We start from the raw sequence: 15,503 nt of genomic DNA, 5'->3' as shown, positions 1-15,503 counted from the left end.
TTTGGCTGCCCCATACATTGGAAAAAAACCTCTCAACACCGCTTCCCCTGTGCCTCTCCGGTTACGGCGGCGCAGGGTTGGTAGGGTGGGGGAAACCCGGAGCCCCGGTACCACCCTCCCTAAAGTGCAGGTCCAAGAGCCTGATGTTGGCAGTTTCCTTACCACTGAGTGCCCACAAAGCCACCAGAGTCCAGCTGGGGTTTGGTGATCCACTAAGTCCGTATGGAAAGGCACTAAGTGATGGTCTGCAAAAGTTAACCGCAACAAATGCTGCCAAATGGATAACCAGGTTAAGCCCTCTGCTTTGCGTGTCCCGTTTAAAAATGTCCAATTACCCGGGTTTGTGGAGAAAATCAAGCCATCACACATCATTCCTCCCGTCGGCTGGTTTCCACTGCTTACGCAAACTGACCTGGCGATGGGCCCGCTTAAAACCAACCCCCCTTCCAACTCCTGTGAACTGGAATGTGAGGCAAAAGAAAGATACTCCTTTAACGGCAAAGGGGCCCCAGTCAAGGGGACTCCAGCCTGTCCGTGTGGTGGTGTGTGTGCACAGACATAGCAAGTACCTTTATTTGGAGCTGTCTTTTCCATTAAGGCAACAAACGTGTTTCCGTCCCACCCATCGCCTATTCTTGTATTTCTTTGCTTAAATCCACCTATTGGTTTTACTTCACGTGTAGTGTGTGTTATCTGATTTTGCGAGGGTTTCTGTGTTTCCAATCTATCTTTTAGCCATGCGTAACAGGATGGTATGCCAATGCCTACACAAAACTTCTCTTTTTCTGCAATTCGGACCTGCAAAGTAATCCTACTATATTCTGCCTTGAAAGTGATCATATTATATTCTGATCTTATGGAATTAACATCTAAGTTAGTGGGGCAACCATAATTGGGCATTGGGCGGTATTGTTTGCACCGAAGCGCAAGTCTGATGGGCCATTCGATTTCTATACGGGTGCAATGAACTACCCATCTGCCGGTGTAGTTGTGTTGCAGTACAACGGCTGCTTTGTGACATAAACGTCCCGCAATGTCAGCTTTTACCGTTCCCTCCTTTATCAGGTCCACATCATACAGAAAAGGGTCTGGACAGTCCTGTGTTTTCGGAATTGTTCGTCCAAAGCCTTTTAGATAGTAATAGTCACTGTCACTACATATTTTTACATTGGGGGGGCAACAAAGGGGCCAGGCGTGGTGAATCAGAATGCCCACAACCCACAAATGGGCAGGCAACCTCCATCCTTGTTGAAGCATATCAGCGTTGTTATTTACTCGATATCTACGTCCTGAAAGGGAAGTTGAGCCGCCTGCCACTGACCAGTTTCTTCGTTCCTCTGCAGGCGTAATTTGGGGACCCGGGGGGGTGGAGATGTCACTACCACAGCAGGCTTTACGTGGGAATGATGTATCCACGACTTCCGACCTTCCAAGAAGACAGCTGCTTGTGTAGATAAGAGGACTTGGTGTGGTCCTGTGTATCGTGGTTGCAAAGAATTGCCCCTCACGAATTTCTTTGCCCAAACAAAGTCCCCGGGGCGGTATGGATGCACTTGGTCCTCAAGGGGCACCGTCTTGGTTAATCCTGCAGATTTCCACAATTCACGAAGTCTGTTCTGCAGAGAAAGATACTGGGATACAGTTATGTGATCCCCCCCAATAGTGAAACATCCACATTTGGCAAGCTCCCCCCTTTCGTTGGAGGCCTGCCATACATTAATTCATACGGGGAGAGCCCTAAGGCTCGGGTAGGGCGAGTACGCAGATGGAGAAGAACGAGAGGGAGTACCTGAGGCCACCTTAAACCTGTTTCCTGAGTATACTTAGCCAATGCGCTTTTAATTTCCCGGTTCTGTCTCTCCGTCACCCCGGACGTTTGTGGATGGTAAACAGTGTGAAATAAATGCTTGATTCCCAAACCTTCTTCAACTTTCGCCAGGATCTGTCCAGTAAAATGTGTTCCTCGGTCTGAGTCAATTATCTCTGGAACCCCGAACCGTGGTATTATTTCTTTCAGTAGCAATTTGGCCACTGTTGTAGCAGTGGCTTTTGTAGTTGGGAATGCCTCTATCCATGCTGTTAAGGGACATACCATGACCAAAAGGTGTTTCTTTCCTTCAGCTTTTGGAAGATCAACAAAGTCAATTTGGACGTGTAGGAATGGTGCGGCTGGTACGGGTCTACCCCCTTGCGGGGCCCTATCCGGCAAGGCAGGGCCGTTTGCTTGGCAAATGTGACATGCTTTCACTATTGCACTACATACTGATTGAATTCCGGGGGCATACCAGAAGCGCGCGATCGAGTCCACTAATGCGTGTGTGCCGTAATGGCCCCCATGGTCATGAAACCATTTTACTGCTGTCTGGTACAATGATCTGGGAAGGCAAGCCCTTCCGTCCGGCATGGTCCATAGTTGCTGCTTCAGGATCGCTCCTAGCTCAGTCCATCGCTTTAATTCCTGTGGAGGTACTGGAACAGATACAGGTGGGACAAAAGCAGTGGTTATCATTGCCAGAGTTGGCATGCTTATAGGAAGCAATGCTGCTTGGCGAGCAGTTTGATCTGCCAGAGCGTTTCCGAGGGTTACAGGATCTTGCTCCTTGGTGTGTGCCTTGCAATGCACCACTGCTAGCTGTGAAGGTTCAAGAATGGTTTGTAACAACTTTTGCACAAGTTTGAGATGTTGGATTGGTTTACCCCCTGCAGTTGTAAACCCCCTGTATTTCCACAAATGAATGTGACAATGTATAACCCCGAAAGCATACCTGCTATCTGTGAAGATGGTCACCTTTTTACCTGCCGACAATTGACATGCTCTGGCCAGCGCGTAGATTTCTGCTGCTTGCGCTCCCCACTGTCCTGAGAGTGCTGCCGCCTCTACTACTTCCCATTGTGTTGTTATTGCAAAACCTGTGTATCTTACCCCATTCTGGTAGTAGGAACTGCCGTCCGTGAAGAGAATGACATCTGATTCCGGTAGCGGTTCATCAGACAGATCAGGTCTGATCTGTAAAGTGGATTGCAGAACTTGTACGCAGTCATGGTCTGGGAAAGGCGGAGGCAACTCAGGCAGGAGGGTGGCTGGGTTTAACGGTCCGCAGCGTTCAAACCGCACGTTAGGATCCTCTAGCAGCTCTGCTTCCAGTTGTTGTTGTCTCTGTGCTGAGAAAACTTGCGTGGTGCCTTTTCGCAATAAAGCTGAAAGTGTGTGTGAAGTCCAGACAGTAGTGGAATGACCGAGGGTTAATCCTTTTACTTTAGTTAGGAGTAAAGCCGCCGCGGTCAGCGTGCGTGTGCATGTGGGGGTCCCGCGAGCTACATTGTCAATCTGCTGTGAGTAAAATGCCACTGGGAAATGACTGGGACCATACAGTTGTGTCAAAACTCCACTAGCTACTCCCGATCTTTCATGGACAAACAAATGAAAGGGTTTACCGTAATTCGGTGGTTTCAAGGACATAGACGTAGCCACACTCTGTTTTAGTAATTCAAAAGCCTTTTCATTGTCCCGGCTCCATTGTATCAGATCAGGAGCTTTATTTGCGGTAAGCGCGTGTAGCGGTTTGCTCAATTCTCCACAGGACGGTAGCCACGGTCTGCAAAACCCAATCAGTCCCAGGAACCCCCTTAACTGTCTCTTTGTCTTTGGGAGCGGGCAATTCTGTATAGTGGAAACGCGCCCGGGGTCCATTTGTCGCCCTTCTGGCGTTAGAATGAACCCCAAGTATTTAACTTTCTCTGATAGCCACTGGATTTTCTTCGGGTCGATTTTATGACCCCTTGAATATAAGTATAACAGAAAAGCCTTACCGTCTTCTCGCAGCGCCCCCTGGTGTCCATTCGCAATCAAAATGTCGTCAACATACAAAACAAGGACTGAACCTCCTTTTGGGGTGAACCCCTCGAGATCGTCCCGTAGGCACTGGCTAAACACCCCAGGACTGTCGCAGTATCCCTGAGGAATTCGGGTCCAAACGAAAGAGCGCTGGTTCCATTCGAACCCGAACAAATGCTGCGAATCTGGGTGGAGAGGAATACTAAAAAAGGCATTTTTCAAATCAATGACGGTGAACCACTTCGCGTCCCATGGAATCTGACTAATGATTGTCACCGGATCTGGAACGACAGTGTGTAAAGGGACCACATACCTGTTCACCGCCCTCAAGTCCTGGCAAAATCTCCACCGGACTGGGTCTCCAGGATTCTTTGGGGTTTTTTTTATAGGTAGAATAGGCGTGTTGCAGGGGGTCCGCTGCGGCTGGATGACTCCTTTCGCAATGAAACCTTCAATTATGGGGCATATGCCCTCTCTTGCTTCTAATGATAGAGGATATTGTGCAACATTGGGTGGCGGAAGGAACGGTTTTACCTGAATTCTGACAGGGCTTACCGATCGTAGCAGTCCCACATCCGTATCCTCTGTGCCCCATAAGTCGGGCGGCAAGTCAGCGAGATCTTCTGGTAAGCTGTATCCTGAATGTTTGTGTTTAACTGTGGTTCCCACAGGCACCCCCAATACACTCATCAACAACCCCACCCCGTCAGGGGTGCAGGTTAAGGTAGCCTCCAGTTTACATAACATGTGACGGCCCATGAGAGAGATAGGACAAGAAGCGGAGTAAAGAAAAACATGGTTAAACACTTTATCATTATATTTTACTTGCAATGGTGATGTTATGCACATAGGTGTGGGGTTTCCGTCTACCCCCATTGTCATTTTGACTTCTTTACTTAACCAACTATCATAGGCAATATTTATCAAGGAATATGTAGCTCCGGTATCTACCAGAAAAGTCACCTCCTGTCCCTGCACGTTTAAGGACAGTCTGGGTTCTTGGATTGGGAGAGAGAGAGATAGAAAGAAACCTGCCAGAGACATAAGATTCATTAGCCCTGCTCCCAGCCCCTCCCTATCCACATGTAGTCATTGCTGGTTCGCTTGGCGCCCGCCGTATTGGTCCCATGAAGCCGGTGTCTGTTGAGCGGCAGGTGGAGGTGGGGGCGGAAACTCTGCATTCGTGCCTGTAAAATCTGGGTAAGAAGGGTTGTTAGGGGTGTACTGCGCGTTCCCTGTCCTCCACGGACAGTATTTCCTGAAATGAGAGTAATCTCCACACTGAAAACAAGCCCTATCTCCCCGCCACGACTGCCTCATCTGTCCCCTTCCTCTCTCGTCTCCGGCTCTCGGCCCCCTCGGAAAACCTCTTCCCTTGCCTCGAAATCCTCTATTTGGTGGCTGGCCTCTTATTGCAAGAGCCAGCATTTCAAAATCCTCCTTCTTCTCCTTCTTTCTACTTTTCTCCTTGTCATTGTCCCACACAAAATCCGCCACTTCCAAGATTACAGTCACAGCCTCCCCCCCCCATCCGGGTCTGAAATTTAGAAAATAATCCCTCACCGCTGGTTGCGCTTGATGAACAAAATTAGCAATGAGAGTCGGATGGTCCAGCACGTTTTCTAGGTTCAAATTGGTATAACTACATGCTCCCTCTAACAAGCGCGACCAGAATTTTCTGGGAGGTTCGCTGGCTTCTTGTTTTATCGCCATGAATTTAGCTTGGTTGGGGGGTTTCTGTGACATTCACTCCAAATGTGTCAAAATCCTATCCCTATCGGTCTGTAGCTGAGCGCGGCGAGGCTGCGTCCAGTCTCCCGCTGCCCAAGCTGCAGCCGTTTGTGCTCGGTCCGACCAAGCTCTATTTCCTGCTGCCTCCGCAGCCCATGCAGTCTCCATTGTCCACAGCCTGCTACGTTCTTCACCTGTCAGCACCCTTCTCAGCAAATGTTCCACATCCGAGTATGTCGGATTGTGGCTTTCAAACAACCTGCCCAACAGTTCTCTGATTCTCCTCGGCTGCTCCCCAAAAGTGCCAGCCATTCTGCTCCATTCTTTCAAGTCCCATTCCAACCAACTCTTTAATTCAACCACCTCGGTACGCTGGATACCACTGCGGCCATCCACGTACGGCTGATCATGTACAAGCAAAGGCATCTCCACCGCTTCTGCCTCTTTTCTTTGCTTTTCCTTTTTTCGCTGGCGCGTGTCCATACCCCCTGAGGCCCCCTGCTCTTTCCCCTTTTCATCTGTCTCATCGTCTGACACATATGAAAGAGCCCCCTCCTCCGGATTGGGATCTCCACCCCCGGGAGCTGGGAGCGGATCCGGAGCAGAGGGTATTATACAGCGGTTCAAGACCGTTCTTTTACTTGACGTATCGTCATTAAAATAATGAGGAGGGGGTTCCTCAATGGACAAGGTTCTCACTGCCATTAAAGTAAGACTATCCCATTTTTGTGATCCTATTTTCCATAGGAGCCAGAATTCCAATTGATCTGAGTGGGTATCCCCAATCCATCTCCGCACTCCCAGTAGCGGAGCGGTTTCAAAGGACCCACCCCTCGGCCACTGTTCACCCGGCACCGACACTGCAGTCATCCGCGGCCACTCCTCCTCACAGAGCTCTATCATCTTTCTCTTTTTCAGGCCTCTTCTTCGCACAGGCAATTCCTCCTCTTGCCACAGCATACACATTATTCCCAAAGGGCTGTCCTTTACCGGTACACTCCCTTTATTTCCCATGACGTCTGATAACGGGTTTTTCCTCAACTGTGCTTTATCCCCAAAGTGTCAAAGCCGCCCGCTTTTATTGATAACCGAGAAAATTCTCTCGTGGCGCCTGTTATCAAGTTAAGGGGTGCAATGGCAAAAAGGGGGTCCGCACAAGGGATCCCGGACGAGCCCCCAATTGTTAGGTCCAAACCCAACACGCAAGTCGCCCTGTCAACCCCAACTCGCTTATTACACCCAGGAAGAGTGCGAAGTTGAGTGCAAATGAACCCACTATCAGAGATCAAGTAACACGAGACAAAAACCTTTGCAAAGGGGACCCAATACTTACAAGCCGTAGCAGGCCAGCATGGGAACCTCGTTTATTGGTGTCATAGGGTTTATATAGGCTCACCCCGAAGTTTACAGTATCGGGCATACGTCACAAAATACAAAAGAAGCAGTTGATAGACACTATAGCTTTGGGGCAGACAAAAGGAGGTAAAGGGGTGTAGGGGGAAGGACGAAAGTGGAAACACTAAGATTATCTCTTAGATTCCATGTCTGCATACTTCGCATGTCCTAGAGATAAGCACTATGCAACTACAGAAGAAGGGAAGAATAAAGGGGTGGCCGGCTGCAACCGGGCGCCCCATGGATAGGAGACAGACATGAAAATTACTACGCTTGCATATCAAAGGGTTTCACAAGTCAAGATCTGAGGGGCAGCAGAACAGCTTATAACATTTCTATGCAAGGCACCTTTATAGCAATAAACAAGGTCATAGGCATGGATGTGATACAAGAGATATATAGTAGGGAAGTTTCCAGCTTAAACCGGCTTTTATTATGCGAGCCACTGGAATGTAGGTAAGGGCCAGGTCGCCAGGGAATAAACTGACATTTTATATCAAAAGTCAACTAAAGGCCATTTTGGTTCTATTTCCCATAATGCCTGACTTTGTTTGGGTAAGGCAAGTGAACTATAGTATTGCAGACGACTGAGGTTCAATTTTGATCCTAACAATGGCCTTTCGATTACTTCCAACAGTACATTATCTCCATAAGCAGCAGCTTGCCCGGTAGGGCAGAGCCACCGTGATAGCCTGCTGGCAGTGGCATTGCTCTCACTTTCTGGGAGTGCCTCCTGCTACTGCTTTATTTCTCTCCCTCCCAGTGAATGGCAGTGACATTGCTGCTGGACGATGTTGCTGTGGGTCCACCCCACTGGACAAGCTGCCCCTGCTCTCTGCTGTGTGGATGAGAATCCACCTCCCAATGCCTGGGAAGGAAAGGGGACTTCCATCCATCAGCTTTTTGAATCACCTGTCACCAGGGCAGGAGTGCTTTAGGGATTGACCGGCTTACTGACCCATGCTTTCTCAGAGAGGAAGAAGTGACGGTGGAGAAACATCAAACACAGGCTGCTTTCACACTGCACTTTATTCTGTTATCCTGACGATTTCTTACCTGGTAATTTGCGTATTATATTTGACCTTTCGCATGACGTAGAAGCTAGTTTCAGAAATCTAGCGGAATCTAGTGGAAGTTTAGCGCTAATTTTTGTGATAAATAATACCAGAAATAATTTGTTCGCCAGCTTGGGAACCTGTAAAATTGTAGGAGCTTTGCACCAGCTGCTGCTGCTTACGTGACAGGCATCCCAGCATGCAATGCATTACTGCCCTTTAGCCACATGACAATTTTGTTTTACCTGACAAAATTTGTACTGGAATTCTGGTGTAGGCACCTGTATATGTTCTGGTGGATGGAATCAGGCATGGGTATGTGGAGTCCCTCAGGGATCGGTATTGGGACCTGTACTTTTCAACTTGTTCATTAATGACCTAGAATTAGGAGTGAGCAGTGAAGTGGCCAAGTTTGCTGACAACACTAAATTGTTCAGGGCTGTTAAAACAAAAAGGGATTGAGAAGAGCTCCAAAAAGATCTCTCCAAACTGAGTGAATGGGCGGAAAAATGGCAAATGCAATTCAATATAAACAAGTGTAAAATTATGCATATTGGAGCAAAAAATCTGAATTTCACATATACGCTCATGGGGTCTGAACTGGCAGTGACCAACCAGGGGAGAAACCTCGGGGTTGTAGTGGACAGCACGATGAAAATGTCGACCCAGTGTGCGGCAGCTGTGAAAAAGGCAAATTCCATGCTAGTGATAATTAGGAAAGGTATTGAAAATAAAACAGCCGATATCATAATGCCGTTGTATAAATCTATGGTGCAGCCGCATTTGGAATACTGTGTACAGTTCTGGTCGCCTCATCTCAAAAAGGATATTATAGAGTTGGAAAAGGTTCAGAAGAGGGCAACCAGAATGATCAAGGGGATGGAGCGACTCCCTTACGAGGAAAGGTTGCAGCATTTGGGGCTTTTTAGTTTAGAGAAAAGGCGGGTCAGAGGAGACATGATAGAAGTGTATAAAATTATGCATGGCATTGAGAAAGTGGATAGAGAAAAGTTCTTCTCCCTCTCTCATAATACTAAAACTCGTGGACATTCAAAGAAGCTGAATGTTGAAAGATTCAGGATAGACAAAAGGAAGTACTTCTTTACTCAGCGCATAGTTAAACTATGGAATTTGCTCCCACAAGATGCAGTAATGGCCACCAGCTTGGATGGCTTTAAAAGAAGATTAGACAAATTCATGGAGGACAGGGCTATCAATGGCTACTAGCCATGATGGCTGTGCTCTGCCACCCTAGTCAGAGGCAGCATGCTTCTGAAAACCAGTTGCCGGAAGCCTCAGGAGGGGAGAGTGTTCTTGCACTCGGGTCCTGCTTGCGGGCTTCCCCCAGGCACCTGGTTGGCCACTGTGAGAACAGGATGCTGGACTAGATGGGCCACTGGCCTGATCCAGCAGGCTCTTCTTATGTTCTTATGTTCTTATGTTCATGGTAAGAGGTATTCAGAGGTGGTTTACCATTGACTTTCCCTAAGCCTATGGCACCTGGTATTCCCAGGTGGTCTCCCATCCAAGTACTAACCAGGCCTGACCCTGCTTAGCTTCTGAGATCAGACGAGATCAGGTGTGTTCAGGGTGGTATGGCTGTAATAATAATAATAATAATTATTATTATTATTATTATTATTATTTAATTTACGTGTCGCCTATCTGGCCAGTGGCCACTCTAGGCGACGTACATCTCGGTTACAATAAAATACATCATAATAATACAATACAAACGATAAAAACTATAAACAATGACAGTTCAGAGTAATAGGCAATTTTACTGTAGGCATGTATGGCCTAGGTAAACTGATTTCTGAATGCAAATTTGTATTTATTCACATCTGGTTCATATATTCATATGCATCTCTCTTCTGTTGCTCACTCATAATATTTAAGAACACATGAAGGAATATGCAAACTATCTACATTGAAAAGCACTGTTAGCACTGGTCAACATATCTAACAGATCAAGGTGGAAGTGAGATGGTACAATGGACTGTAATACTTCACATTTTTAATGCTTTTAATACATTTTAATTAATTAATTAATTAATTTAAGACCCTTTCTTCCTGATGCAATACTTGTTTTAAGCAGGGAGTTGTCTTTACATAGGGAATCAAATAAACATGGCCCCTTTCTGTAGCTTGATTAGGCTACTCTACCCCCTCCGGGTTCTACCATCTCATACTGCTCCAGGAATAGACCAAGCCTTAGAGTTCTCATATCACCCCAAAGGCTCATTATTAAAAACCTGGAGAAGAATGAGCTATGATAATCAATGATCCAGTAAATGCTTCCAGTGCCTCAAGCACGAGCACAAGCAGACACATGCTAGCAATGTTTCCAAATCCTTCCCATAAAACTATGATGAAGCACGAGAGCCTACTGTAAAGGGCCAAACATTTTGGCCAGTGAAACCTGCACCCAGGTTAATAGGTGTTGAGCCTCGGCTCTCCCTTCAGGGGCAGGAAGGGGGGAGGCATGAGTTGCAGGCACCTCAGCTGTCAGAGGGCACAGAAGACCCAGGAATTGAGTCTGAGCAGGACCTTGGGAGAGGAAGCGAGCCTGAATTTGAGTCAATTCCCACTGATAGCGCGCTCTCAGAAGAGGGGAGCACGCCGCCCCCAGTTGTCACAGAGGAGCTGTTGGGGGAAGCTCAGGAGAATGTGCCAACTCCTCCCTCGCCAAGCGGTTCTCAGGATGCCGCCAGCGTGACGCAGCCTCCTGACCTCGAGCCTACTCTGGAGCAGGTGTCTTCCAATGAACAGTTGAAAACACACCTGTGACAACCCCCCTGGAGCCTCTTGCCTATGAAGCTCACAGCTCTGGGTTGCTCTGTGCTACTGGATGTTGATACAATATATCTTCCTTCACCGCTGCCACCATTCAATACTATTTCTTCTTCAGCCTTGGTTACTCTGCCTCCCCCCTGGTCTGTGCCCCTCCAGCTGAGGAATCAGGCTTTAAGTAAACCAAGAAAATATTTATTGATAACACTAAGAATAACAAGATTACTTATAGATTTCATTGACAAGCATATAGTTTCATATATGTTTCTCTTATGTTCCTAATTCCTACTATTTGCCTCAGAACTCCCAATCCAATCTCTCAACAGCCACCTCTTACTCTCCACATCAACCTCCCTGTCCAAAACCACCCTGTCCAACCCCCACCACAACTCAACTGTCATCCTCTCATTTATACCTTCAGCCATTCAAACACACAGCCAATCATCATCCAGCATTCTACAGCCCATGTACTTCCCCTTCTCACTCACTCCACTTACCATATTTCCTATAATAAACCTGCACTTATCATATTTACATTACATTCACATATAGGAACATCACAATGCCCCCCATCGCCTCGCTTCCGCCGCCGTGAGAAGCGGACAGGGCAGAGACAGGACTTGTGAAGGAGTCAGAGATTACGCTCGAAAATGTTCCCTACTTAAGCTGGCAGCGCACGGGGGGGGGTGCTGAGTCAACTTTCTTCACACGTCGCAGAGCATGTGTAGAGTGTAGTTAGGGATTCTAGTGAGCCAGTATAGGTGTTTCTTATGAAGCGAAATGCTTTTGATGTATCCATTACTTTAATAAAATGAGATTTAATTGCACCCGCGTCTCAGTCTTGTGGTTCCGGCTCTGGACGGGACAGTAGGTATAATCGAGTGAGAACATGGACTAAGTGATGGGTGACTTCGCTTGGAGCTAGTTGTCATAACACAGGGCGAAAGAAGGAACGTGATGTAATCATTTGCTTACATTCAAGCTAGATGTAGGGCAAAAGTCCAATTGATATTTGTCTTATTATATTGCTGTACTTCTACAAGAGGTCATGCATGCTGACAAATCCAGTTTATTAAAAGCAAACCATGTTAACAACAGGAGGGGAAGCTATTAAATCCTTGTGATGATGCATGGCAATGAAAGTGGGGGGGTTAAAGATGAACTTATCAGTGGAAATGTACAAACATATAACAATATTGTAAACTGACCTTCTTTACATTTTTGTTTAAATCTACCAAGCTGAGCAGAAAAATGTGGTCTTTAGCACCAAGGAACAGCCGACCCCTTTCTTCATCGAGCAGCACGGTTCGAAAATCCAGCCCCTCCGCTGAGCCCAAGAATGGAACACAGCTGTTGGAAAGCAGCAAGTCTGTGAGAGAATGAAGAAAATCTTTATCATCAAAAATGTATACACACGGCTCATTGGTGTCTTCTATAAATATATGCACCCAGCATGATCTTTACTGGTTAAGATAACTGGAGCATACAACATTTCTTCCTGAAAGATGGGGGTGGAGGTTCACATAGCAGAATGTTTACATTGTTCATGTGCATCTATTGTCCCATAGAGGTCTTTAGGTGCTAAAGCGGTCAAAAGGTTAGAGTCAGGGTAAGGAGACTTCAGGCTCACAGAATCAGCTTTGTTTTTTACTAGAGCTCCAAGATCCACCAACTAGAGCCTGGTGCAAAAGACATACACTTACATTCCTAGAGGGGTAGCCTTGCTAGTCTGTAGTCTACATCAAAAATAATAGAGAGACTTGTTGCACCTTAAACAATGATCCTGATAAAGACAAGCCCTAATGAATTGAATAGTCTTTAAGGTGTCACAAGGAATAAAAGGGACTAGGCAAATTCAGTGGTTATTAACCATGCAGCCAGCATGGCTTAAAATGTGTTGATGACTATTGCAGGTTCAAGTCTTCACAAAGCCATGAAGTACATTCATCCTTATTAGGGAGTCAGCCTCATCAAATCCAGTGGGACTTACTTCTAAGTAAACATGCATAGGACTGGGTTGCATATGAACTTGGGCCAGTCACCATCTTTCGGTCTTACCTACTTCACAGGACTATTGTGAGGATAATAATATGTAAAGAAGAACTATGCAAGTACATAGACAAAGAGAAGAGTCAATGTAATAAATAGACAGACAAACCCTCCAAGTTTAGAAGCTAATTCTGTGCTGAAATCGGTTCTCCAATTTCTCAAACATTTCCCCCCTTGAGATCCATTTTTCTGCCTCATTTTCAGTGAGAATTTCTATAGAACTCATGTGAGGAGGCAGGGAGGGAGAAAACAGAGGTGGTTGATGGTCCTACGTGTGTGTCTTTTCCTTTCGGTAAACATTTCTACAGCACCCTGGCTCCTCCCACTTCCTGATCTGAAAAAAAGTCCCATGATGTCTTCCCCTGGACTCTAGTTGAGGTATGGGAAGGCTCCAGAGTACAGAACACTGGTGCAATGATTTGTAGAAGGAAAAGATTATTAATCACTGCAGGGGCACTTTGTGCAATCTGTATGTTATTCTTTTATGTGAGACAGATCATGATTGTAGTCTGTTGGCTTGAGACACAAAGAGGGAACTCACTGTCACAGCACATCCAAGCACACTTGCTCGAGGAAGATACTGTCATGGTTTGGGATGAATTCCCTTCCTGTATGTTACATTGCTCATATGAGTCTACCACTCACTGAAGCCATCAAATGTCCACATAAATGGCAAACTGTGTTACCGTGTACCTTTTACAGACATGAAGGAAGAACCTTTAAAAACATATTGAACAATGATCATGTTTCGGTGTTGTATGCATGCAAATGCCATGCATGCATGGAAAGGTCGTATACTTTTAATTGATTGATTGATTGATTGATTGATTGATTGATTGATTGATTAAACTTGTATACCGCCCCATAGCTGAAGCTCTCTGGGCGGTTTACAATAACTAAAAACAAATACAATTTAAAATACATCTTTTAAAAAACAATTTAAAACACAATTTAAAAAATTAAAACAATATAGAACAATATTAATATATATATAGCAACCTCCCTTTAAAAAAAATACTGAGCAGCTTTAAAAAAGTTTAAAGTTCAGTGAGAGGACACAAGAATATCCCTAGTTCTGTTCCACATCCTAACATTGTCAGGAGGTAGGCTAAACATAAGAGGCAGTGACTTTTCAGTGGTAGCATCTTCATTACTTAACTCTGTCCCTAGGCATTTGGAGTTAATTGCCTTTTTGTAGTTGTATCCAGATTTTTCTGGGAGAGACATCTGTAGCTCTTTGTTCTGAATGCTATTGTTTTTACTCTTTGGAAACTGGGGTTTTTAATCTATTATTGTCATTGATTGTAAAGGTTTTAATGAATGTTGGCTAGAAAATCCTAAATGTATAGCTGAGTGGCAAACTTTTATTGATTTTTTATAGGGTCAAACACAATCTAAACATTAATGTTGGTGCAATATTATAAATTGTTTGATTAATGTATTAATTAGAATTATTCAATTATTCAAAAAATGGTTACGTTACTGTAGAATGTAATACTGATATTGTTTTGGAATGTTCTATGTGTGATTTTAAATATAAGATGTTAAAATAAACATCTTTCTCCACAACAGTAATTTCTGGGCGTGGCACTGCAGTCTTTTGAGTCAAATACCTGGTCATCCATGAAGCTCACTGGATAAAATTTGTGTTAATCACTCTCTTTCTCAGCCTATCATAACTCCTATGGTTGTTGCAAGGATAGAAACATGCACACATCCTGGAAAGGTGGGATAAAACGGATACCATCCTAAATGAATAGAGTGCTTAATGTTAATTGTCGCCTTGGGCTCCTGCTGGGAGGAAGGGCGGGATATAAATCAAACAACAACAATAATAATAATGATTGACATGAGGACTAATTGACATGAGGACTAAGCCAAACTCCTCCATCCAATCTGCCACACCCCTTTAGAGGTGATGAATGGGAGTAGCCATTTTGATAGCACTTTTACTATGCTTAAAAAACACTCTGGGGCAGGGGCCTAGGCTAGACCAAAGCAGTTCCCTGCCAGGGTCAAAACAGCATTTGGCATTCCCCACCAAGTCAAGACACTGTCAGGATCCTGCCTGCCTCAGATCCTCTGAGGAAGATGTGTGGAACTCCACAGAGGTACAAATGAGGACCTGGAAGAATGTGCAATAGTCTCCATGCAGCTCAAAGTACTTCATCTCCTGGATGTTTTCCTTGCCTTCCCCCCAAATCTCTCTGACCATTTCTCAAGGTCTACCCTGATTCTCCTACATTGCCTCCAGGCTTCGAGAGCAAAGAACATAAGAACATAAGAACATAAGAAGCCAGTGGCCCATCAAGTCCAGCATCCTGTTCTCACAGTGGCCAACCTGGTGCCTGGGGGAAGCCCGCAAGCAGGACCCGAGTGCAAGAACACTCTCCCCTCCTGAGGCTTCCGGCAACTGGTTTTCAGAAGCATGCTGCCTCTGACTAGGGTGGCAGAGCACAGCCATCATGGCTAGTAGCCACTGATAGCCCTGTCCTCCATGAATTTGTCTAATCTTCTTTTAAAGCCATCCAAGCTGGTGGCCATTACTGCATCTTGTGGGAGCAAATTCCATAGTTTAACTATGTGCTGAGTAAAGAAGTACTTCCTTTTGTCTGTCCTGAATCTTCCAACATTCAACTTCTTTG

General features: G+C 45.7%; 1 protein-coding gene and 1 non-coding gene across 4 annotated transcripts in view; both read right to left on the bottom strand.

The window, feature by feature from the left end:
• Positions 1-15,503, bottom strand: part of SEMA3D (semaphorin 3D) — a 241,906-nt gene that overhangs the window by 121,420 nt on the left and 104,983 nt on the right. For all 3 annotated transcript variants that reach the window (XM_061582310.1, XM_061582313.1, XM_061582312.1), the window contains one exon: positions 12,018-12,178. In XM_061582310.1, coding sequence (XP_061438294.1) covers positions 12,018-12,178 — 161 coding nt within the window. The remainder of the gene's footprint in view (positions 1-12,017; positions 12,179-15,503) is intronic.
• On the bottom strand, positions 9,505-9,623 carry LOC133363514 (5S ribosomal RNA). The gene has a single exon (XR_009757689.1). It is a non-coding gene; the product is annotated as a 5S ribosomal RNA (ribosomal RNA).

The sequence above is a fragment of the Rhineura floridana genome, chromosome 8, assembly GCF_030035675.1.
Source record: "Rhineura floridana isolate rRhiFlo1 chromosome 8, rRhiFlo1.hap2, whole genome shotgun sequence".
Classification (NCBI taxonomy): domain Eukaryota; kingdom Metazoa; phylum Chordata; class Lepidosauria; order Squamata; family Rhineuridae; genus Rhineura; species Rhineura floridana.
The sequence above is the reverse complement of the archived record's forward strand: the minus strand, read 5'-3'. Positions and strand labels throughout refer to the sequence as shown.